General features: G+C 56.3%; 7 protein-coding genes across 7 annotated transcripts; 5 read left to right on the forward strand and 2 right to left on the reverse strand.

Annotated features, from left to right (window-relative positions):
• The first annotated feature begins 1,365 nt into the window (after positions 1–1,365).
• On the forward strand, positions 1,366–3,149 carry B0H64DRAFT_181207. Its single transcript, XM_062798924.1, has one exon. It carries the CDS (start codon positions 1,462–1,464, stop codon positions 3,076–3,078), a length of 1,617 nt encoding a protein of 538 aa, XP_062657687.1. The 5' UTR covers positions 1,366–1,461; the 3' UTR covers positions 3,079–3,149.
• On the reverse strand, positions 3,097–4,709 carry B0H64DRAFT_399934 (carbohydrate esterase family 8 protein). The gene has a single exon (XM_062804032.1). It carries the CDS (start codon positions 4,332–4,334, stop codon positions 3,222–3,224), a length of 1,113 nt encoding a protein of 370 aa, XP_062657688.1. The 5' UTR covers positions 4,335–4,709; the 3' UTR covers positions 3,097–3,221.
• Positions 4,710–6,148: 1,439 nt separating this feature from the next.
• B0H64DRAFT_443260 (uncharacterized protein) lies at positions 6,149–6,535 on the forward strand (the record flags this gene model as incomplete). The annotated part of the gene is made up of 3 exons (XM_062806702.1): positions 6,149–6,259; positions 6,352–6,430; positions 6,498–6,535. The coding sequence occupies 3 exons, from the start codon at positions 6,149–6,151 to the stop codon at positions 6,533–6,535; spliced, it is 228 nt and encodes a 75-aa protein (XP_062657689.1).
• A 2,165-nt stretch (positions 6,536–8,700) lies between these two features.
• B0H64DRAFT_181276 (concanavalin A-like lectin/glucanase domain-containing protein) lies at positions 8,701–9,743 on the forward strand. Its single transcript, XM_062798925.1, has 2 exons — positions 8,701–9,317; positions 9,389–9,743. The coding sequence occupies exons 1-2, from the start codon at positions 8,804–8,806 to the stop codon at positions 9,667–9,669; spliced, it is 795 nt and encodes a 264-aa protein (XP_062657690.1). The 5' UTR covers positions 8,701–8,803; the 3' UTR covers positions 9,670–9,743.
• A 1,268-nt stretch (positions 9,744–11,011) lies between these two features.
• Positions 11,012–11,907, reverse strand: B0H64DRAFT_462781 (uncharacterized protein; the record flags this gene model as incomplete). The annotated part of the gene is made up of 3 exons (XM_062807567.1): positions 11,012–11,331; positions 11,384–11,648; positions 11,737–11,907. Coding segments are annotated over 3 exons (756 nt in total), but the record flags the coding sequence as incomplete, so codon positions are not given.
• Positions 11,908–13,090: 1,183 nt separating this feature from the next.
• B0H64DRAFT_462792 (tyrosinase-like protein) lies at positions 13,091–15,830 on the forward strand. The gene is made up of 4 exons (XM_062807568.1): positions 13,091–13,521; positions 13,583–14,494; positions 15,017–15,099; positions 15,159–15,830. Exons 1-4 carry the CDS (start codon positions 13,304–13,306, stop codon positions 15,344–15,346), a joined length of 1,401 nt encoding a protein of 466 aa, XP_062657692.1. The 5' UTR covers positions 13,091–13,303; the 3' UTR covers positions 15,347–15,830.
• Positions 15,831–15,986: 156 nt separating this feature from the next.
• On the forward strand, positions 15,987–17,187 carry B0H64DRAFT_399946 (ribonuclease T2 family protein). Its single transcript, XM_062804033.1, has one exon. It carries the CDS (start codon positions 16,177–16,179, stop codon positions 17,155–17,157), a length of 981 nt encoding a protein of 326 aa, XP_062657693.1. The 5' UTR covers positions 15,987–16,176; the 3' UTR covers positions 17,158–17,187.
• Positions 17,188–24,956: the final 7,769 nt, after the last annotated feature.

Here is a 24,956-nt window from a genome sequence, read left to right on the forward strand (position 1 = left end):
ACCGGATTGTTTAAGGTTCTGCGAAAGAGTTGGCACAAGCCAGGGATATACCGGTTCGTGATCCTGCTGCAACACTGCCGAGGGGCCTCACCTGCACGCATCCTGGTGGTATCCCGGTGGCATCCCCAGCGAGTGCCCGTGGTTCCGGGAGGAGACTCGACTCTATCGGGACAAGCACTTGCCATTTTTCAGCAAAGCGCGAAGACAGGGATTGCCGCGTGGGGTTGAGACACGAAAAGACGGTTTCGATGGTTTAACAGCTTTGCGGGGAAACGCTGCAGTCAGGCTGTTAGCAAGGACATGGAATGTTTCTTGCATCAAGGCCGCCATGAATCGCGCAATCCACCACTGAAAGCCCGACTGCAGGCGTTGCAGGGAGTTGTTGCCTGCTATTTGGTGTGATTGGTTAACGGAAAGAACATCCCACGCGACACCCCACGCAAGCGAAAACGTGAATGCTCACTGGACCGTGACATCATCAGGTCCGCCAAGCTCGGAGTTTGAGCAGGGACTAGCCTGGCACATCGTCGGAGGCACAATGCCGGCCGGCGGGGAAAGCCAGTGCTCGTATAAAGTGAACATTTATCATACAACAACGGGAGTATTAAAACCGGGTTTGAGCACCTCGACGAGGTTTACGGCTACCCATATTTTAACGAACATCTCCCTGACCGCTATCTCACTCCAACTTCTTCGTGGTCATAATCACATGGGTGAAGAAAAGGGTCATGAGAAATTTCGTAAGATATTTGGTTGCCAAAAGGTTTTTATACAACTCAAACTGGAAATTTCCGGATATCAAGGTAGAGAGGTTGAGTAGAAATTGTAGACGATTGGGAGATTGGAAGACTGGATACTGGAGGTCCATGTTCATTCATCTCCGGGTTAACTTGAAATCAGCCCGACGGAGCGCAACCGAGGAATTGTTAACAGGCGCCTGGCCCCTCAATTCGTGTCAACTTACCCCAGGTAGGTAGGTATAGACCACGTCGGCTGATAATCTTCTTAGGGCGTTTGCTGGTGTTTCTAAAAGCTACCTTTTTTTCTTTTTTTCTTTTCCTTTTTTCCTTTTTGACCTTTTCTTTAAAAAGGGAAAAGAAAGAAAGAAAGAAAACCGTTGTTTCTCTTTCGTTTCGTTCAGCTTCAATGCCAGGTACCACCGTTAGCCCTTGGTATACCAGTACCATCGCGCGGGCATAAATGAGCACTCAGCGCCATAAAAACATCAAATTGGTGGCCTTCACATATATTCCCTTGAGAAATATCAACAGATCGAGTGATATGACGCGTTAATACAGGAGCGGGCGAATGAAGTCAGGTTCTTTCGAGTAGGAAATGACATCATACACGCAACAGGCGTCCACACATAAAACAAGCCGCTTTTGACCAACAGTAACATATCAACTTTCATCCATGCGATAACAAGTTCCAAGCTTGTTATATGTCCCATTTGCCGGCACCATGAAACCCTCATTTGATGTCCTCGACAAGGAAGAGAGGCAGTCACAGCAGGTAGCCAGACAAAGGGGCTTTCTTCCAAGGCTTCGAGCTGTGGTCGTCTTGCTGGCTGTGGTCTATGCAGTCTACTGCTACCTCTTCTCAAAGCCTCTTCTTGCCCATCCCCTGCCGAAACACACGGGGCCGTATGCCGTTGGAACTATTGACATCGAAGCCCCAGTCTCACCCCCGCGGTCCATCCATGAAGCTCGGTTCAAGGGAACGAATGAGAAGGCATTCGAACTAGAGACTGTGTTATTCTCGCTGTACTACCCTACCGACCATGATACCGCTGTGGCAGCGTCTGGTCAAACAAAGCGCCATACGTGGGTTCCGCAACCCTTATCCCTTCGAGCTCAGGGGTATGCCAGAGCAGCCCATATCAGCAACTGGTTTACGGATAAGCTCTTCACCACTGCCATCGATGCATTGGTCGGCGGTATCACCATCCCGGCTGCCGTTGATGCACCCCTGAGTGATTATGCCACGCCGTCGTCCCAAGAGAAACGCACAAACAAGGAAAAGCAACCACATACCCAACCAAGCGAGGACGGCCCGGTCGGGGGTTACCCCGTCATCATCTTCTCGCACGGCACCGTATCCGCCAGGACCGATTATTCCCACTTCGCCGGCGAGCTCGCAGCACGCGGCCACATCGTCGCCATGCTCGAGCACCGCGACGGCTCCTCCCCAGGCACCATCATCCAACAGCCCAACCAACCCAACCGCACCCGCCTCCTCTTCGACGTCTCGGCAGTCGAAACCCCCGACCACAGCCTCTCCCTCACCGAAGCCGAATTCCACCACGCCCAGCTCTCCTTCCGCGAAGCCGAAATCGAAGCAGCCGTCCACATCCTCAAAGCCATCAACGCCGGGCACGGCAGCCAAATCGCCTCCCAAAACCCCCACCACCACGAAGGCCGCCACACCCTGCCCCACTGGACCGGCCGCCTCAACACGCACGCCATGACCGTCGCGGGCCACAGCTACGGTGCTACCGGCGCACTACAGGCCTTGCGCGGCGGGCCGACGCAGGCCCGCCCCTTCCGCGCCGCCGTCGCGCTCGACCCGGGCAAGCAGAGCGGCCCGCTCAATGAGGACGTGCGCGTGCCGCTGCTCGTCGTGCACAGCAATTCGTGGAGTAGTAAGAGGAGTGTCTTTTATGGGGGGCGTGCGCATTTTGATGTGGTGAAAGGGATTGTGGAGGGGAATAATAAGCGGGGGAACCCGAGTTGGTTTATGACGTCCATTGGGACCTCGCATCCGTCGGTGACGGACGCGCCGTTGTTGGAGCCGTGGTTGTTGAGCTTTACGACGGGGGCGACGATTGATGTGTATGAGGGCTTGAGGCAGTATGTGCATGTGGTGGAGGACTTTTTGGCGTTTCTGGCGGGTGGGGAGGTGCGTGGGTTGATGGCGGAGAAGGCCGAGTTTCCGCAGTATGATGAGGGTGCGGTGTTGGGGATGGGCAAGCCGGGGCAGGGCGGGAGGGATGGGATGGTGGAGGATTTGAAGAAGGGCGAGTGGGCGGACTGGAGGCGGTACTGGCAGATTCATGTTTCGCCGGCTGGGAATGTATAAAGGGGGTTGGATGGGGTAGGTAGGCTCGAAGGGAAAGGTGATATGTACGACTAGGCAGGCATTGTGATTTAACTATGTAAAACAATAGCACTGTGCTCCCATTGCTATGCTCTACCTCATCAAGTAGGTAGGTATCTCAGGACCTACGACAGATAGCTGGTGTCCACCCAGTCCTCGTAATCGCTCCCCAGCACGGTTGAGATACTGACGGCAGCCGATAGCTTCTTTGCAAAGCTCGCCCTCGTTCCCTTTGAGCCGTCACCGGTGTTCCCATACTCCCCAAACTCAACCCCGTCCGTCCTCGGGTCGCCGTCATTCCAGATCCTCCACCCAGCCCCATTGATCACCGCCGACAGACTAGTGTCCTGAACCACCACCCGAGCATAGTTACGCCACGGCCGACCGAGGAAATACGCACCCGCCGACACACTATCCCCTGCCTTGGCTGCGATAGCCGACTTGTTGATCACATAGTATGACGAGCTCGAAGCCGAGTCGCGGCCGCTGGCGGTGACGTAACCGGTGGACGCCGCGAGCACGCGAATATCCGCGCCATCGAACCAGGCGCTGGCACGCTGACCAAAGATAAAATCGGTGGCGCCCTCGATGTAGCTGCGGGCGTAGACCTGGGCGCCCTCGTTGGCCAGCACGGTGTCCTGGAAGCCGCGGAACTGGCAGGCGTAGTAGCCCTGGCGGTCGTTCTGCGCGCTCACGGCCACCGCCTGCGAGCCCTTGCCGCGCGTGTTGACCAGGTTGACGTTGTACACGCGCAGGTTGCCCGCGTGCGCCCGCAGCGTCGCCGTCGCGTCGTTGTTGGGCGAGTCGTCCTGGCTCCGGCTCTGCGTGATGGTCACCGTGTTGGCGGCGAAGCTGCTGGTGTCGGGCGTCTCGCCGTAGACGGTGAGCGCCGACTTGAGCTCCGGGATGTAGACTTGCTCCTCGTAGGTGCCCTTGTAGATGAAGATGCACTGCGCCGTGCTGGTGGACGTGCTGAGGGCGTCGACGGCGGACTGGACCGTTTTGTAGGTCGCGGAGCCTCCGACGGCCAGGCACCCTTCCGGTGGCGACGTGCGACCGGCGCGGGCGTCGAGTGCCGCCGCCGCTGCGCCGGTTGTGAGCGAGAGCCCCAGAGCAATGGAGGGAAGCATGTTGGCGATGAGAGAAGACACCTGGGAAAGCGATAACCGGGGAACAGAAGATGGTTCATTTATCCGCCCTTTAAATAGTTTGGACCAGGGCACCTTACATGGTACCATAATATCGTCGATCCTACCACGGGATCCATTCGCGTACCCGTGTAAATTGGGGCTTCATCCGCACCACTGGGTGTCGTTTGTTTTCCACCAACAATCGTGTAACGGCGGAATATCTGGATCTGAGCCGCATGCCAACAGAAACCGCCAGACCCTCGGAGGTTTCTCCTGCGAGGAGGAGAGTTGTCGAGGCTGACATCGCTGGTTGGTGGAATTCACATTTTGTCGGTGCCAGGGTCACATCGTGGGAGGGGATGCCGGGTATCCTGTCCGCCGGCGGAGCGGATGAGCAACGATCTCTGCTTCTTTTGTCTTCGCTCCTGTTTCGCTGTTCAAGGGCGTTGGCTGGGGTTGCTGGGAATTTACTTGTTTTTGGACGGGGTGCCTGAATCACAGTTGGGATCTGTTAATGTTCTCTCGGAAGATAGATACCGAGCTCTGGGCTTGGACGAGGGAGGGAAGGCCTTCAATACAAGATATACTAATATAACTCCGGCGAGGCGAAAACGACGTCTTACACGTGTAGTGAGAGGCTATCAAGCCAAAACAAAAAAGGGAACAGAGTTGCGAACTTACATTCTCTTATTTGCCGACGGTGGATCGGCCCAGGTTGCAGCGGGCTGTGGAAGCTAGCTCCGTGAATAGTTTAGAAGATATAGATTCTAGTGATAGCGATAGTTGTCTTGTAGTGGCCGAAAGATACCTAGTAGATAATAACGACATTGAATTGTGCATTAACAATACCCCCTCTCGCAACGCAACATATTAAAGAATTGCTGTCTAAAAGGTTAGAATATTCCTTGCCCTGTAGACTTTGACCTTTCTCATGGACTTTGGCTCACTCTTACAAGAATAGCTCGGGCTGCGTCGTGAGCGTGGCGTAGGACCAATTAAAATGTTTCATTCCACAAATCCTCCCACAGGTTGGTCTTATTTTTTATTTTGCGGCGTGTGAACCGTTCCGACAGGTCTCCCATCGGCAGCCAGTTCCCGTTTTGGCACCTCTGGCACATCTGTGCCAATCGCTCGGTGTTCCCTTCACCGTGGTTCCACGACAATCCTGCAGTCATATCGCTGGAGCTGACCGGTTGGATATGAGAGGGCTTCCAACTTTTCTATACATGATTGTTGTTGTTAGTGACACTTGGCAGTCCTACGGCTGTGCTTGTCGATTTCGTGATTTCCGAACCAAGTGAACCATCCACCGGGTTTCGAGTGACAGGATGCTTCCAGTTGTCTGCCGCACATGCTCTGGGTTGAGTCAAATCCTGCGAAGCTTCAATTTACCTACCTAGGTATGAAAGTAGGTATATGCTACTCCGTGCTAGTATCTGACGCTTTCTGTCTTGAGCTCTGAGTTATGATATTCCAAGGGCGATTGTCTCGGTGGAAGCTTTCCCACACACCTTGCGCCATATTCGTATATTTCGGCTCATTCATCCCCCCCCGCCCTCGCTGCGTGCGCTCCTGTTATTCTACCGCCACGTTCATCTTTGAGTGGGCATCAGGCATTGAGCAGCAATATCTCTCACCGGGAGACGCAAACCAACCGCGTAACTGGCGTGCAGCGAAGACGAGACGCGGACACAATATTCAGCCCCCAATCCCCCCTACTGCGGAATGAGGAGACGAGGCGCCGCGGATAAGCATTTGGGGGCGAAAGGGAACCAAACACGTCATTCGGCCACGCGCACCTCTTCCTCGGAGTTGTGGTCCAAAATATCTCTCTCGTGTCCGACAAGGCTTCTTCATCACTCCCGAACTCAGCTCAACCACCACAGCCAAACATCCGGTTTTTAATCATCACCATCTTCGACATGCGTTTCACTTCGAGCATCATCGCTGCCGCCCTCTCCCTCGCGGGCGGCACCAACGCCTGGAGGCAGGACCCCAACGGCATCTGGGTTGCCAGCAAGGAGCTCTACCGCGTTGGCAACGGCGAGTCACCCCAGACGAAATAGTGGCCTCGAACTAATGCATCACATCTTCTACAGCTTGGGTCCACGAATCCTGCACTCAGATGAACACGTCTGTCATCAAGACGTCAGGCGAGTGCGCTTACTACCACACCAACCGTTCCCGCCATATGTTCAAGGGCAGTACGTATTGTCGATTTCTCTGCCACTAGACCGGCGGTATTTCGGTGCGCTAACTAGGACGCTTCAGACTGTACCGTGTACCTGGGCGACGTTTACTGTCTTTGAGACGGAGAGGGGGGGCACGGGAATTGTGTTGTGGGTCAATTGGCGGTTTGATCCATTTCTTCATGTGTCGAGGAATCACCCCAGAGGCGCCGCCGGATCGGGGTCGTGGATGTTCTTCCTTCCTGCTTCTGGTGCAGAAACATGAGGCAGGGGGATAGCACATTTATAAGAGATGAAAGTCAGGCTACCGTGAGTAAGGTAGGTATTCTATCCGGTCAGCATATATAGCCCGTACCTAGGTACCAAGTATGTGATCAGTTTTCGGCTGCTGGGAATGTCCGGGACACTACCCCTGAATATTTCAGCGCCAAGGCATGATGCTCATCTGGGAAGTATGATTACCTAGGTAGCATCACATTCGGCATGAAAACCGATCGTGGTTTGTTGCTTCGTTTGCATGTGACTTCCCACAGCTTCTTTGGGACTGCTGGCCGTCTCCTCATGAGTAAAAGCTGCCAGGGGCGCGGTGAGCCCAGAACTCACGGATGCGGAACCTCAGCAGTCCTCCACTGTGGACGGCAGAAGTCCCTCGCAGCAGTAGTAATTGTAAATGGCGCACTTGAAGTCGAAATCGGGGAAAGATGTGATCAGTTGCAGCATCGGACGAACCAGTTTAAGGTTGCTAATGGAGCGGGGCGATATGGTCCGCTTGGCACGGTATGAATAAGGAAGGCCCAAGATGCGATCTGGACTAAAAGGGGGTGAAAGTGAAGTCTGTCGTGGTATCGATCGAAGTTCTCAAACGCGTCGGGGCAGCTGGTCGGGCCGATAAAAGGGGACCTGGTGACTAAGGTTGCAGTGATTGCTACCAGAAGGTTTAGACTAGATGGAAGCTCCGTGGCATTTGACAGAAGGGTCTGCACCTGTCAGGCACCCGCTTTCCCCTTCAGAAACTGCCAGATGATACTCACACGTGGGGCAAAAAGCAAGTGGGGTGAAAAGGCTGATCCGGGGTTGGCCCGCCCGGATCTCCCTCCTGGATCGCGCTTGCCGACGGGAGTTGACGAATTGAAAGTTCCGTTTCATCGAAGAAGGGGCAAGTGGCGCATGTGGCCCCTGAACCATCTGTCGGTCCACCAATAACGTCCCTGGGTCCTTCCGCATCAACCTGTCCTCGAGACACGCCTTCCTTCTTGTTTGAACGGGCACATCTGGAACCTGACAGATTTATCAGGCCGGGAGCCCCACACAAGACCTCTCCCACGAGCCCGAAGAAAAAAAAAGTCACAGGCAAGACCAAACGGACCTCACAACACCATCGTGCACGCGCGCCACGGCATGACCAAGACCGAAAGCAGGTGCTCAAGATGGAGACAACGTTACACGTTGGCGCTTCCATCTTGAACTGCAAGACAACGCTGCCATCTCGGCGATACTGCTGCTAGGCAGCTGTTTCACGCACGCTACAGCGGCAAAAGCACGCCCGATACTACCCCGAACCCGGGGAAAAGGGTCACCCACACGGACTTGATGGACGTTGTCGTCGATTCTCCCCGACCGGCCCTTGGCCCTCAATGCAGTGTCCGAACACTCGGTCGACGAAAACATCAACCATGAAGATTGGAAAAGGACGGTTCCGATTTCCGATTTCCGGTTTGTTTGCCACCACAGTAAAGCATTCCGTCGGTCTCGCCCTTGCCGGCCGACTTTCTTGACCTACCCTCCCGTTTGCTATTGGTCGACGCCCAGGTCCTTGAGGCTCAACTCATCTCGCCGCAATCGTCTTGACACCGGCCTGGGCCGCATAAACGGCGGGCAGACGCTCTCAAGCAGCTCGGACCGCGGACCCCTCCTCCGCCTCCTCAACGAATGACCCATTTTGCCTCCTGACAAGCATCTCTCAACCCCCTGCCCGCACCGCACGCCCACCATGAGAGAAAAGCCCGTCCCTCTGCTGGCAATATGCGGTAGTAAACCGATCAGGCGGTACCAAATGGGCAGGTTCCATTGGCCTCGGCCGTCCCCCACACACTCCTTAGGGGTGGGTATCAGACTCCCATGTGCTTCGTCCCTCGCCCGCTTGCCCCAACCCCTGCTCATTTCCCTGGCTTGTCTGGGCATTCCAGTTAGGAACTTTGGTCTGAGTATGGATTCATAAAGACTATATAAAAAGTCTCAGACTTCCTCATTCCTTCGTGCTTTGTCTCGTCGCTCCTTACCGATCCAAGACATTCCTTTTCCAACATTCCAGGCGAACTTCACTTCATTATCCGTTCCTTGTATATATTACATCCGGTTCTATACCTCTTTATCACTTACCATTCCACAATGCGCTTCGCTTCATACGTCTCGTTGCTTCCCATCCTGGGTACCAGCGTCTCGGCCTGGGACGCACCGGGTTATGATGGTTACCGGCTAGTCTGGGCCGAAACCTTCGCCGGCCCGACCAACTCCCTGCCGAACGAGAACAACTGGAACATCATCGATGGAAACATCGGCGTCAACAACGAGCTCCAGACGTACAGGCGGGACCCTCGTAACGCCCAAACCAGCGGTGGCAAGACCCTGCAGCTTGTCCCCTGGCAGGACGGTTCAGACTGGACCTCGGGGAGACTCGAGTCCAAGTACACGTTCACGCCGCAGGCAGGCAAGCGGACGATGGCTGAGGCGCAGATCCGCTTTGGTGGTAACAACATCGACACTAAGGCAGGCATGTGGCCAGCCTTCTGGCTCTTGGGAGACTCGATCCGGTCGGGAACCGCGTGGCCTGGGTGCGGCGAGCTTGATATCATGGAGACGGTCAACGGGAAGTTGACCGGCTACGGGACGATTCACTGTGACGGTTCGTCCCGCTTGCCCATAACACCCCTATCATGGTTTTGGCATCAATGTAACTGATGGTGCTTTTCATAGTCTATCCTGGCGGCGTCTGTAACGAGCCCACCGGCCGTGGCGCCACGGCGTCCATCCCCAACCAGGACTTTCAGCGGTGGCGGATCGTCTGGGACCGCACCTCCGGCGACTGGCGCTCCCAGTCCATCACCTGGTTCATGAACGACAACCAGTTCCACCAGGTCCGCGGAGACCAACTCAACAACGAAGGCGTGTGGGCCAGCCTGACGGCCAAGCCCCTCTTTTTCATTTTGAATGTTGCTGTTGGCGGCAACTGGGTGAGTTCACCTAGCCCTGATTGACTTCCCCGCTGGTGACACACGTACTGATGTGATGTTATGTAGCCCGGCTACCCTAACGACAAGACTCTTGACGGCTACGGCGCCATGATGGAGGTTGGCTATGTTGCTCAGTACACTTCTTGATGCTGATATGTTGGACACTACCTACTCAGTTGGAAGTTTTGGTTGTCTTCACTGCCTGATGATCATGCAGTTCAATTTTTGTACATACTTCCTCCCACATTTGCATTACCTTGCAAGTATATAGCTTGACTTCTGTGTTACATATTGCATTTGCATCGTTACCTGTCCCCGTTCCCTCCATTCCGCTGCCGTGTCCAACGAAAATGTCACCTCCGTCGTGACGAATGACTTAACCCACAATCTTGGATGGTAACCCACCCATTTGGCAAGTGCAGGGATGAAAGAAGTATAGTCTTTTGGGTGTTTCTTCGTTCTGGGCGTGAGCCCGTCATTTCTAAAGCAAGACTCTCCCTACCTAGCTTACATTTTAGTGGAAATGGTATCAACCCAGCCGACAGCCTTGAAACACAACCTTCCGCCAACCCCATTACCCCATTACCGTCACATAACACAAAGCCCACCCGTCCCGTCTCATAGCGCCGCGCAAAAAAACAAAAACAAAACAAAGCCAAAAACGCACAAAACCCCACCCAGCATCCCACCACCAGCACCCTTTCACCCAAACCCCTATCCCCGCCACACCCCCGACCGCCGCCTCTCCGCCTCCTCCTCCTCATCATACCTCACCACCACCGTACTAGTCTTGGTAATCCCCCCCCCAGCACCACCACCACCACCACCGCCCCCTTCCCCCCAGAGTTGCTGGTCCTGCGCCGCCGGCGGCGGCAGGATGCTCTCCTCGGACCCCGCCGCCGACTTGATCTCGGTCGAGAACTTGCCGCTCGTCGAGCCCGCCGCGCAGCTGCCACCGCCGCCGGAGCCGTACATTTCGAACTCGGGTGGGGTGGGGGGTAGCGCGGCTGCTGAGGATGGTGCTGACGGAGAGGCGGCGCGAGGCGCGGCCGGCGGAGCGGGCGGTGCTGCCGGTGCTTTTTGTGGTGGTGGTGGTGGTTTTGTTGGTGGTGTTCTTGTTGGGGTTGCTGCCGGGGTGGTGGTGGTGGGAGGAGGGGGTGTTGTGGGCGTAGCGCTTGTATTTGGAGTGGTAGTACCGGCCTCGCGCGGAGGTGCCGTCGAAGAGGGTCTTGAAGAGCGGTTTGAGGCAGGGGAAGGAGGCGGCGATTATGGCGACGTTGATTTCGATTGTTGTCCTGTGGGAGGGTGGTTGGCGGTTATGGCCAGGTTGTAGGGAATAGGGGTTGGGGGATGGAAGTGGTACATACCAGATGGTGATGTCGGCGCTGTCCCAGAGGAAATCGCCGTGCTGGCCGTACGAGCCGAGGAAGGTGATCTTGACGATTGCGGCCACGGCGGCGAAGATGCCTAGGGACAGGATAGCCGCCACCGCCGACTTGACCTTCCAGTTCATCTGTACGTTCCAGAGAATGGGGACCGGCAGGAGGGCGAAGAGAATATCGGTCAACACCGCAACGCTAGAGTTGAAGAAGGCGGCGAATTTGAGGTTGGACGGTGGTATGCACGTTCCTTCGACGGACGGGTCCCAAGTCAGGGCTAGGGGTCGGCATTGGAAGAAAACAGTCACTAGCTTGGTCAGTTTCGGTGGTTCCTATCGCCACCGAGGCTAGGTACTCACAAAAGTTCCCGCTAGCCGAAAGGACGGTGAAGATCATGGTGCCAATGACAATCCACCGGAACCGTGGAGAGGGCGTCAGACGTAGCAGGAAGAAGCCGACGCTTATTTTCGTCAGGCAGAGGGCGATGAGGCAAAGCGGCTGGGTGACGAAGTTGAGGTGCAACCCCTTGATAACGTTCTCCTCCGGCTTGATGTACTGCACATGGCGACCACCGCCGAGGTTGACTTGTGGAATAATAATCATCATCTCGACGAACATGACTACCTGTTGCCATGGCATTAGTTAGACGGTCACACCGACTGCCCGTCCAACAGGCAGTACCTAACTCAACACGTGGAACGGCTTTGCATACCATGGCGGCGATGATGGTGTAGTCGTCGATACCAAGATGTCGAACCATCCTTGCCCTCACGTATACTCGCAACATCACCACGACGAGGGCGAGTCCCACCAGGGCTCCGCAGACAGCGAGGATCTCGGGGCCCCGGTTCTCATCGGGGGGCATATCGGCGGCGCCCGACATGTTGACGGGCTTGATGGGGTGCCCAGAGACAGGTCGCTGTCTTGAGCGGATAACTGGCGGTGTTCGATGGATCTCGACCGGAAGTAACCGCAAGATCAGAGATCAAGGGGACGACGTCTATTCTTAATCGGACCTGGGGTACGGGACACAGAAAATATCATGTGCCTCTGCTTCCACGGTCACCTTCCCGCCGGTCCGGCTCCACGTCAAGGGCTGCACGTTACAGCAAGGTTCCTGCCAAGTCGACGAGTGCCGTATCAGAAGCCACCTCGGCCTTTTCTGGGTGTCTCATCGGTACCTCGTAAGGAAAGTCTGTCCAGTGGGAACTGAGAACAGGGGTTCAGGTACCACTCAGATTCCCGGATTCCGATCTCGTTCTGTCATCCTTCCGAATCCGATTCTTCGGTCTGGAGCCACTGTCCGTATGAGGAGTCAAGATCTTCATGCACCGACTCAGGAGCATGAACTGCCGTCCGACGTCTGGTTGTAATCCACTTGTAAGGCAGCAGTTCTCAGTATCATCAAGTCACCTGTTGTCCCTGGCGACATCATTCCCGGGTCATCCCTTGACTATTTGAGGGCCTCCGTCTCCCGTCGTTGATGGAGACATTGACCTTCCATGTCGTTATGGGACACAGAATTTGTCCCCAACGTCGACTTCGCCACTGCCAGAGGGGAGCAAGGGGTAGACAGCGGGGCATGGAGGAAGTTTTCTATGTTTTCTTTATAAACCCGGCCTGAACCCGCCGTCCCCAGTTCCCTGTTGACCGACAGGGGTCATACTTCTGTCATAACCCCAATTCGTCGGCCAGTCGAACTCATCGGTCCACCTCTCTCACAGCACCTCCCGTCTCAGGAGAATGATCATCAGAGTGGAGGCTCAAAATCCCAAATCCAACCTCGAACGCAAGGGGCAGACATCGGGCCCAATCGCATCAACACAAGCCGGATCCGTCAACCCGACGGTTCCCCCACCCTCATCGCCCTTCGTTCGTTTTTCAACACCAATCTCCGGGAATGCATTGTCCCGTCGGATGGACCGGCCGAGTCGGGTGCCCACTGCCGCCGGACGGTGTCTCGAATTGGAAGGGTGGCGAGTCCCGAGCAAACCCAACTGCCGGCGGCAGAAACACATCACGTCACAGTATCGAACAGCTATACACAGTTCTCAAGCCAGTGTAACCTCACGTCCACTTTTGGAATTGATACCACAGCAACTGGAAGTTAGTTACTGGAGTCCAAATCTCGGAAAGAAACTAGGCTTGCGACGCCTCGGGATTGGAAAGGTGCGCCGAATCCCCGGGCATGCCACGAGGGAGCGGGTCCTTATTATGCAGTCCTCGTCCACTCCTCTTGCATCCCGTTCTTGTTCTCATTCCGCACTCCATCGATCGACATGAAGGCCGCCACCTTGCTTGGAGCCGCCTTTGCGGCAGCCACCGTCCACGCTGGTGTGCGCTGCCGGGATCTCACCCAGTCGCGAGAACTGGCCGATCTCATCGACCAGGCCAAGTCCCGGGTCATTCAAGAATTGACTGACAAGGAGAACGAGCTCCGGGACCGCGGCGAGACACCCAGTTGTACCGTCAAGAACCTTGTCTTCCGTCGGGAGTAGTAAGTGTTAGATGCTCAGAGCTTCCAGCTTGCATGTTGCTGACCAAACGTTCCTCGCTAGTGGCTCGCTATCCAAGGAGGACAGACTCGCCTATGTCAACGCCGTCAAGTGCCTGCAGAGCAAGCCCCCGCGCACACCCGAGAGCGTGGCGCCGGGCGCCAAGTCGCGGTTCGACGACTTCGTGGTGACGCACATCCAGCAGACGCTCAACATCCACTACTCGGGCGTGTTCCAGCCGTGGCACCGCTGGTTCGTCCACCAGTACGAGAAGGCCCTGCGCGACGAGTGCGGCTACACGGGCTACCAGCCGTACTGGGACTGGCCCAAGTACGCGCGCGCGCCGCAGAACTCACCGCTCTTCAACGGCGACCCCACCAGCCTCGGCGGCAACGGCGAGTACATCCCGCACGACGGGCCCGTTATCGTCCCGCCCCCCGGCGTAGGCGGCGGCAACATCTCCCTCCCCGCCGGCGTGGGCGGCGGCCTCGTCAAGACGGGCCCCTTCGCGGACATGGTAGTCAACCTGGGTCCCGTCGGGGGGCTGGCGGACACGGCACCGGGACCGCTCGGCGGGCTGGGCCACAACCCGCGCGGGCTCAAGCGCGACCTGGGCGGGGCGATGAACATGCGGTACGCCAACTACACGACGGTGCTGCAGCTGCTGACGCGGCCGGACGTGGACCAGTTCCGCATCGTGTCCGAGGGCGTCCCCTACACGGTCGAGATCGGCCCCCACGGCGGCATCCACTACACCATCGGCGGCGACCCGGGCGGCGACCTCTTCACCTCCCCCGGCGACCCGGCCTTCTGGGTCCATCACGGCCAGATGGACCGCGTCTGGACCATGTGGCAGGCCCTGGGGCCCGGCCCTGCGCGGTATACGGATTTGGGGTCGGGTTCGTATGCCCACCGGACGTGGGGGAACGAGCCGCCGTCGGACTTGGCCGAGTTGGGGGATGTTATTGATATGGGGTATGCTGGGGAGTCGACTACCATTGGGGAAGTCATGTCGACGACGGAGGGAGATTTGTGCTACTATTATCTGTAATGTCCAATATGCTGTCGCCCCTTCCGGAAACGGCGTCCTTCGTACCTACCTACCTAAACCAGCTATGAAATATGGTGCTTCGTCAGATTCGCGTCCGCGTACGGGCCCGCCGAGCGCGCCACATGCATCCATGGATGTTGCCCGCCTCGTACAGCGATTCCGGCAGTGAATCTGGTTCTTGTTGGCACTTCGTTCTATCGAACTCACGGCCGACATGTTCCAGCCTTGCAGTACATCCCGTCCATCGCAATCTTTATCTCGACTCTAGCAGGCTCAACTCTATCCTCGAGATTGCTGGACAAAGCACCGCAGTAAAGAAGCGAACATGAAGCGTTCCTTCTCCACTTCCTCCATATCAATTACTTTGTCCGAACCGTGAGCTTGTTTCAGACGTTCTTGTCATACTCGTGGCTCTCTGCCGCCGGCGTTGTGCCCTCCTCGAGCAGCACCTACACTTTGTCCGCCATTCGGAGTGCTGGAACGTGGTACACCACTGGCACTTGCGCGACCTTCACGGCCACTCCGAGCGGTATGTTTTCCGGCTTTGCCGTCGTTATTAGCCGTCATTTAACTAACAGATGAATCTAGGTTCAGGCTTCGCCTTCACTTCCAACAAAAGCAAGTGCGCCATCTCAAGCAGCAACGCGCTGACATGTTCGTTTTCTATCACGACCGCGACTGTCTTTACGTACGGCGGCACAAACTTCAAGTACGGCGCAAGCTCCTCATTTTATGCGACCTCGGCGCCGACCGGAAGCACGCAGCCGACAGTCTAAACGCCGTCAAACACCGTATCGCCGAAGATTGCGTGGCAAGATATCTGACGGATTTGAGCATATGCCATGGCCTTCGCTACACATGGATAGGTAGTTTTCTTTACTTTTCGCCGGGTGCCAAACACCGTCGCCTTAATATGATGTAGGGAACGGCGAGGGCCTTTTTATGTACAGTTTAACCAAGACGCAAACGGTGCCATTAATGGGTCGTCGTCTTTGAACCATGCAACCATCTCTCTTCGTTCTATAAATTCGTTTCAAGGCAGCATCTTTCCCAATGTTAATATGTTGCTCCCACCTTGGTTTTCCCATCTTGTTCATGCTGGATGCCTCATTCTCTTGTGAACCAACCCGCCGGGAAAGGCAGGGTTCCATTTCAGAAGGCCCCCTTTTCTGGCCCATTTCACAGCTCACCAAGCACGGCAGGCTTGCGCTTGTCGAAGAACAAGGATACAACCAACACAGCGAAGAACTCATGTCCAGTTTGCCTCTCGGTGAGCAGGATGTAACTGTTCCCCGCCTGATTGGGCCAATGGCATGTCGGTTCCTGGGCGGGTGGAGAGAGCTGAACTGGGCCGCAGAACACGGGCTCGTCGTGCCTCTGTCTCCAACTCCCATTGGATCTTTACCAAGCATGCCCGGGATAACAGAATCCCACGTGCAGCGAAACAGGAAGGTCTTCCGACAGGAAGAACCGGAGCGGCGGGACGGGAAATGAGGAAAAAGAATCGAGTGTACAAATTACGAATATATATCATGAGTTTCAGCCCGGTTCTTGGGGCCAGAGCTTTATAGCGCCTCATCTTATTACCATCCCCAGATTTCCCCACATGGCGAGGTTTACTCTAGTCGGATTGGCGGTGGCCGCCTCTGTCCAAACGGCCACGGTTCTGGCGCGGAGTTCATGCGGCCACAATTGCCATCTCGCCGAGCCCATCCTCTCTTGCTCTGCTGCCGCGCAGCCGGGTTTGGTCGACTCGTGCTGTGTCGAGACGTTCGGTGGCCTCGTGGTTTCGACGCAGTTCTGGAATACCTACACCGGGCTCGAGTCCGAGGGACAGCTGCTCCCCGAGAACTCCTTCACCCTGCATGGCCTGTGGCCCGACTTTTGCAACGGCTCGTGGACGCAGTACTGCGACCTCAACCGGCAATATGATCCCCACCCGTCGCCCAACACAACAACCGGCACACCCGGCGGCACTCCCGTCCCGCCGTACACGGGCCCGACCGTGGATACATTCCTCACCGCCCTCGGCCACCCGGGCCGCACCCTCCTCGGGTGGATGAACAAGTTCTGGATCGCCCGGAACGAACCCAACGCGGTGCTCTGGGCCCACGAGTACTCTAAACACGCCACGTGCTTCAGCACCTTCGCTCCCTCGTGTTTCACTAAATCGGCCCTCAAAAAGCACAGGGACGTGCTGGACTACTTCTCCGTCTCGGCCGACTACTTCAACCGGCTGCCGACCTACGACTGGCTGGCCGACGAGGCCATCAAGCCCAGCAACTCGACCGGCTACACGCTCTCGGCGATCCAGTCGGCGCTGGCCGCCCGCCACGGCGCGACGCCCTACATCGGGTGCTCCGGGCCGCGGTACAACGAGACCGAGGCCGGCAAGGGGTCGCTGGACGACGGCCGCACCGTGTTTGGCGAGGTGTGGTACTATTACCACGTCTACGGCCAGGTGCAGGCCGGGAAGGGCGAGCCCGTCGAGGCCGACATCAACGGCAGCAGCACGAGCAGCTGCGCCAAGGCCGACAAGGCCGTCTGGTACTATGAGCGCAGTCCGGGCTCAGAGAGGCGTGTATGAACTATTACTACGAATGGTGGGAATGACAATGTAATGTAATATGAAAATTGGTAGAGGAATAATTAAAACGGGCGGCCAAGGGAGCATTGGTTCCCCCCCCCTTCTCCTTCCACAACAGGCCCTCACTTGGACGTCGTGTAAGCGATGAACTCTCGCCTACGAACAGTAACATAGGTAGGTAGGTAGGTAATTGACTTCTTTAACCTCGGTTTGGTCATTCCAGACACCCTTGGCCACCAACTTTCCAAGAAAATACCAACAAGGTCCCGGGCGGCCCCAGTTGTACGGATAGCCTGGTAGGTACATGGGCGAGAATATCGATTTGCCGGGGAAGAATCACGCTATTATCGTTAGCAGTGTCTCTCATCGTCCTGACCCGTCACACTCGCCGCTCATGACATTACGACATTTGTGATGCCATCGATGACAAGGTCGTTAAAACCTTCTTCTGTTGTAAAGGCGGGACACGCTATTGCATCGCTCGGGAAATGCGTCCTTCAACGCCCCCCTAGGTGACGGTTGGCTCGGCGAATATCCAGCTATGCCCCGTCTCGACTCAAAGCCTGCTTTGTTCTAGTATAGTTATAACGTTAAAACTACCTAGCTACAAGTGCATTGCCGTTAACTTGGTGGTGACTCGGACCTGATAGTAACTAACAGTACCTAGGCTGTGGGTTTGTAATTAGCGCCTCGGTTGCGGAACAAAACTAGGTAGTTCGGGTAATAAAGCTTGCCTGGTTCAGATAACAAAGGCTGTTTTGTCTAACAAGGCTTGTTAGCCTTCAATGAAAACCAACAAGGCTTGTACGCTACCACATTTTATCACTCCGGTACAACTCCGGTACATGTACATACTGCAGCGGGGCTCTGTGGGGGGAAACTACCATACTTTTAGTGGGTTACGGTAGTTCTATAAAGTTTAACAGTTCTGAGAAGTACGGTTCCTCTGAAAAGTACGGTTGTTGTCAAAAGTACGGTTGTTGCACGGATTAGCGTAGGTACCGCACCAACCCCCTATAATTCAGGCCTGTAATACAGTGGTCGCCCGCACCCGCACCCGTACCTGCACCCACTGCCCGCCCTGCCAGTGCCCGCATCTGTACCTGTACCCGCACCCGCACCCACTGCCCGCCCTACCAGCACCCGCATCTATACCCGTACCCTGTGACGAGAAGCAGATATTCCATGGGGTCAGGCCACCAGTCAATACAACTATAATATCGAAACTGAGACAAAGAGAAAAAGAGAGGTGGTGGGATCGCTAGCGATCGTTTCGTGGGGAAGTAGGGCGAGGCGCTATGCGCGCTAACCCCGATTGAGCCACAGTGCCATCACAGGCAACCACCTCTCGTGACAACCCCCCCCCTCCACGAAAAAGCTCGTCCGCGAGCTTTTGCTCGGAAAAGGTCCATCACTTTTTCTTCCTGTTGGATCGCCTCAACGGCGCGCCCACCATGACTGGTTCGTTGTCATCCTCATGATCCGCCGCGAACTCGTCGCGTTCGGCCATTTCCAACCATATTTGCAATCGTGTGGGCGGGCCAGACTTGTCGGGGTTCGCGTCATGGAACTGTTTCAACGCTTCCGGCGAGTTCTTGAAGTCGGCCGCGGGATACCATTCGGGGTCGGCTGCCCAGCCCTTCCAACGGACTTGGTACTGCAATTTTCCATAGTAAACACGGCTCGCCAAGAGTTGTTCGACCTCCCATTCCATGTCTTGATTCGGACCAACCTCTTCGGCATCCGGGGACTCGGGTGCTTGGCCAGGAAGAGGGTTGTTTAGGTGTAATCGTAGTCGGTCGGGAGGGAACGTGTCGGTTCCCTTCCACGAAGCTGGGACTTCCAAACGGTACGCGTGGCCAACCTTCTCGATGATGCGGAAGTGCTGCCGCGTAACGGGGAAATCGAGCTTATCGCTGGGTCTGCTCGTCATTTCGGTGCGCTTGATGATCACGACGTGGTCGTCGACGTCGAAATCTGGTACGCGGCGATGTCGATTCGCCTGCTCTGCTTGCTTCTCCTGCGCTTTAAGGATGTTGGACCGCGCGAAGTCCCCAAATTCCTGGATCTGGCGCGCCCTCCGCTGGGCCTCTTCGCGATTGAGACGCTCTTCGTGCGGCAGATCTGTCAGTCCGGTTCGTGATTCCCAGTCGAATGGTAAGGGCATCGCGAACCCAAACATCACTTCGTGGGGCGACAATCCGGTGCTGTCGTGCGGGAGGCTCGACTGTACCGCGTCAAGAGCTGGGATTGCCCGGGACCAGTTGTCTTGGTAATGGCTTACAAACGGTCGTAACCGTTGGTTAATATACTGGTTAAGGTTCTCGACTTGGCCCGCGGTCTGCGAATGACCGGGTGTGGCCAGTTTCCAATTGATCCCCAGAATCTTTGACAGTTCGTTGGTAAAGTCGGCTCGAAACTGCGGCCCCTGGTCACTGATGACCTCCATCGGGAGACCGTAGACTCGATACGGGCCTTCATAGTACATCTTCGCCGCATCGCGAGCCGTGGCTCCCTTCGTGCAGGGAATAGTCCATGAAGCTTTCGTGAGGCGGTCAATCATGACCAGAGCGTTGTCAAATCCGTACTTGTCTTTCGGAAGTTCGTTGAAATCCATCACAACGCTCTGCCATGCTCGCTGCGAGGGGGGGATTGGGTGTAGCAATCCGGGGGTCTTGTCTCTCGGGTGCTTCGCGGCGCGGCACACACAGTTAGCGATATACTGATCGATATCGCTGCCCATTCGGGGCCACCAGTACCGGGTGTTGATCAACTTGCGCGTCTTGTTTATGCCCGGGTGGGCGGTCGTCAAGCGCGAGTGTGCCTCAGTAATGATGCGGGTCCGCAGATGGTTGACGGCTGGGACCACCAATCTACCGCTCATCAACAGCAAGCGGCCATCCAGGAGCGAGTATTCGGAATCCTGCTCGCTGCGGGCCTTCTCACGGTATGGCTCCAACTCCAGGGCAGATTGGTTGTAACGGAGGAGCTCGTCGATGAGCTCGAAACCCGAGTCTGCGGGCGCCTCTATCTCCTCGTCAAGCGCCATCAACTCAACTTCAAGATCATCAGTGCGGGTTGCTGCGCCATCCTCCAGCACGGGGGTGAAGATTTGCAAGGTGCGATAGGCTTCCCTCTTCGCCTTCTGCGTCACTGTATCCTCGCTCTTGCGGGAGAGAGCGTCTGCCGCAGCATTCTCTTTGCCCGGCCGGTACGTGATTTGGAAATGGTACTGCGCGAGCAGCTCAGCCCATCCGGCTTGTCTAGCGTTGAGCAGGCGCTTCGTGCCAAAATACTTCAACGCTTCGTGGTCCGTGATGATCAGGAACGGGTCGTCCCCTTGGAGGCCAACAAGCTCGGCTCGCCAGCACTGCAGCGCGCGGATCACCGCCAGGAGTTCCTTGTCATGGATATGGTAGTTGTGTTCCGCGCCGTGCATTGTCTCTGAGAAAAAGGCGATAGGATGCCATTCGCCGTCCGGCTGTTGCTGGGTAAGTACGCCTGCTACCACTCCCTGTGACGCGTCGGTTTCGACGCGGGTTGGCTTGTCGTGAGAGAAATGGGCTAAAACAGGCGCGTTAAGTAGCCGGTCTTTCAGCTCCTCGAAGGCACACTGGCAATCCGCATTCCAGTCAAATGGTACGTCTTTCCTTGTGAGGTTGTTTAGTGGGCGCGCTGTTCGACCGTATTCGCGAACGAAGCGTCGATAGAAGTTGCAGAAGCCAAGGAACGATTGGACTCCCTTGACAGTAGTCGGCTGTTCCCAATCCCGAACAGTTTCAATCTTCTTTGGGTCGACAGCGATGCCGTCGGTTCCAATAATGAATCCCAAGAACTTGGTGCTGGTGACGTGGAATTCGCATTTATCGATGTCGGCCTGTAAGCCCGCCTCGCGGAGGCGCTCCAGAACCTTCCCGACGTGCTCCTTGTGCTCCCGGAGGTTGTTCGAAAAGATCAGGATGTCATCGATGTATGCGCTACAGAAATCGTCCAAATAACCCATCAAAGTGTTGTTGATGAACCGTTGAAAGGTCGCTGGGCCGTTGGTCAAGCCGAACGGCATCACTTTGTACTTGTACGCGCCGTATCTCGTGCGGAACGTTGTGAGTTCTTCGTGTTCCGGGTTGATCCGGATGCGGTGGAAGGCTTGGCGAATATCGATCTTAGAAAAGATTTTGGCTTGGGAGACCCGCGCCAGAGTCTCGTCGATCAGCGGTAATGGGTACCGGTCCTTCCTTGTGATCGCGTTGAGCTTTCGGTAGTCGACGCAGAAGCGTAGTCCACCGTTAGCCTTGATCGCGAACAGGATGGGCGCGGCCCACGGGGAATCGCTTGGTTCAATGAAGCCTTTCCGCAGGTTCTCGGTGATATATTTCCGAGCGGCTTCCAATTTCTCCAAAGAGAGCTTGTACAGCGGCGAATATCCCAGATCCTCCGGCCTGCCAGTGACATCGATCTTATGGTCGACTTGCGGGCGGTATGGGGGCATATCGTCGGATTCCGCCTTGCTGAACACGTCGAGGAAGTCATGGTACTCGCTCGGGATCGCGTTGACTGCTTTCTGACGCAGGTCGTGATCATCTCGGGGCATCGACTCTGCGAGCTTGTCCTCAATCATCCTGTCGATCTCGTGAAGAGTGACGCAGCCGGTGGGCAGGTTGCGCGCAATCTGCCTGAATGCAATGGCACCGATAACGGCCATATCGGGTGGGCGATCCTTGTACCAGCCGATGCTATCCCTACGTAGAGTGTACGGTCCGTATTTATCTGTGCCACGCTTGTAGTCGATCGCGGGTTCCTTTCGCCGAACGCGTGGTTTAGGAGGCTGCTCCTTTGGCGGGGGAGGAAGGCCTTGCAGCGCGCGCTGCATCTTCTGCTGTTCAGGGGGATCGAACCGAACGGTCTTGGGTATCGGGTCGGATCGCGATAGGAGGTGGGTAATCGGGGACGCAGATGACGTCGGCGGCCGCGGAACAGGCTGGCGGCTCGCCTGCGCTTCCAGCTGTGCGATTCGCTGCGCGACAGCTCGCCCATCGCGCCTTCGTTGGTCTTCCTTTTCCATCAATGCTTCGCGGCGCTGAATGTCTTCCATTATAGCAGGATCGGGGCGTCCGGTCGGGGGTGCGCCGAGCTCGATATCAGCCTTCTTCCACCATCCTGGATCAGGGAGCCATTCAGTAGGGAAGATCAGTCTCCGGCGTCGGCTGTCGGTAAGGATGTCGTGATAGTCAAGCCACTTGTCACCAACGATCACATCGTGCTTGGAATCAATTACCAGCAGCGGTTCGTCGCGGAGAGTGCGGTTCTGGATGGTAAAATGCCCGACGAGCACCACGTCGACCAATTGGCACGCGCCTTTGTTGTCAAACCCGCCCACGGGTCGGGGCGTGAAGTCGGTTCGAGTCTTCAATTTCAACTGCTTCAACAGTCGTTCTGCATAGGCAACACTCACAAAGAGGTAGCCATTGGCTCCCGTATCAACCAAAACGTCGGTGGTGGTTAACGAAACTCCATTATTCGCTATGGAACAAGAGGTGAGAAAGGGTCTTCCTCCCAGCAACTTGCTAACGAAATCCGGTCGAGCTTCTGTCACACCGACTGTTGATACCAACCCTGAGAGGGAGTCGAGACTACCCAGGGTATCTAGTTTTCCGAGTCGGAGGCGCTGTCAGGCAGCTCAACCACCTTCGCAAGCTTCTTCTTGTTGGAGGCGGGTGCTCGGGGAGTGGCAGGCTCCTCAGCAGGCTCCTTCGCCGCCCAACGGCTTTGCAGGTTCGCAATGCGGGACTCGCGCTGCGCTTTCCAGTCTCCAGCTGCGGCTCCGCCGCCTGTCTTCTGCGGGCATTCCCGGGACGTATGTCCCTTCTCGCGGCAGACGAAGCAGCGGCCTTCATCATAGAGCTTGCGCACCTCCTCGGGTGAGAGCTGGGGAGCCGGGCTCTTGGCTTTGGGAGCTGCAGGTCTGGGATCCGAGATCTTCGGGGTCTTCGCGGCGCGTGGCGCGCCATCGCGGCGCGGGGCATGGCCATTGCCTGTCTGGCGGTAGGAATGCGAGATCTCTGCGCCAAGTCGGACATACTGATCGAACGTAACAGCGGGATCGAGGTACGACGGTGCCAACGCTCTCTGGAGGGTGCCGGGAAGTCGGCGCTTGAACTCAGCCTTCCACTCAACCTTGCTCTTGCCACATTCACCAGCAAGTCGTACAAAGTCGTTTTTAAAAGCAGTGAAGCTGTCACCCGGCTTCATCTCTAGCTCGATGAAGTCTGTCAGGGACTTCTCGGATTGGAGCGGGTCGTTGTATTCCGACCAGAGGTGAGCCATCAGCTTCTCGGACGTGTTGATTACGTCAGGGTGGGTTTCGCGGAGATAGGGAGCGAGCTCGCGAGCTGCCTTCCCACCTACCCTCCCCTCGATGTACCCTTGTCTAGCAGCATCGTTCGAGAAGTGGTCGCCATTGGCGGCGAGCTTATTCTGGAGGTTGCGGTACCAGGTCTCAAAGGTCGTAGTATCTTTAGCCCCGTCGTTGAGGAAGATAGGCGGGTCGGGTTGCTTTGCGCTGCGCCCCTTGCTCCCGCCAGATGCGGTTTCAGTGCTGCGAATAGAATGGTGGGTAGCGACCGTTCCCTCGCGCGCTTGCATCATGAGATCGGCGATGATCTGGTTAAGGCCCACGACCTCTTCGGTTCGGCTGTTCAAGTCTGCGTCATGGGTCGTCTTCAGATTGTCGGCGATGATCGGGACCCAATCGTGGATGTACTTCAAGTTACGGTCCAGGTCTTTGGCGATAGTATGGAGCTCTTCGACTTGCTCCGCGTATGCTGCGGTCAACAGTCCGCGCATCTTGACTTCCTTGAATACTTCGTCGGGGAAACGGGCAGCGAGATCCGCGAATTCGGTGGCATTGACTGTGCCATTGATCACGCCCGCGAACATGGCATCCGGTTTCTTGGGGTCGTCGTCGACCATCCGGGTAAACGGCATCGCAGGAGCCTTGTCCTTGTACTTGCCAGCGAAGTGGTCGGCAAATGCAACAAGCTTCGCACGCAGGTCTTCCACAAGGCTCTCGCGCGTCTCAGTGTAACGCACGTCTGGGAGTTGTGTAGTGACATCGCGGGTGAACTTCTCAATCGTAGCCGGCTCGGCGTCTTCGTCATCTTCGGCCACGAGGGGCTCTGCCTGGTTCAGCGGCACGTCGTGGATTGCCGACGAGCGGCGGCGCAACGGGGTATCTTTCTTGAGATCGTGACGATTGATCTCTTCGATCACGAACCGTACTTCCTTCCGGGCGCGATCGTCAGCGGCTGACTCGCGTGCCATCTTGGCGGTCTTCGGTATCCAACCCGGTTGGTTCGGCTAAACGCAGGTGGATGGATTTGGTTTGTCGGGTCGATTGAAACAACGCTTTCAATCTTTGATCTTCGGTTCTTCGGTGGGATATTAATTATACCTTCCCAGGTAAGAGAGATTGGTCTCAGTTTGTGACGAGAAGCAGATATTCCATGGGGTCAGGCCACCAGTCAATACAACTATAATATCGAAACTGAGACAAAGAGAAAAAGAGAGGTGGTGGGATCGCTAGCGATCGTTTCGTGGGGAAGTAGGGCGAGGCGCTATGCGCGCTAACCCCGATTGAGCCACAGTGCCATCACAGGCAACCACCTCTCGTGACATACCCGCACCTATACCTACACCTACTACCCGCCCTGCCAGTGCCCGCACCCATTGCCATACCCATTGCCGTACCCATTGCCGCACCTACCGCCCGCCCTACTAGCGCCCGCATCTATACCTGCAAA

This window comes from Chaetomium fimeti, assembly GCF_033439085.1.
Source record: "Chaetomium fimeti strain CBS 168.71 chromosome Unknown B0H64scaffold_5, whole genome shotgun sequence".
Classification (NCBI taxonomy): Eukaryota; Fungi; Ascomycota; class Sordariomycetes; order Sordariales; family Chaetomiaceae; genus Chaetomium; species Chaetomium fimeti.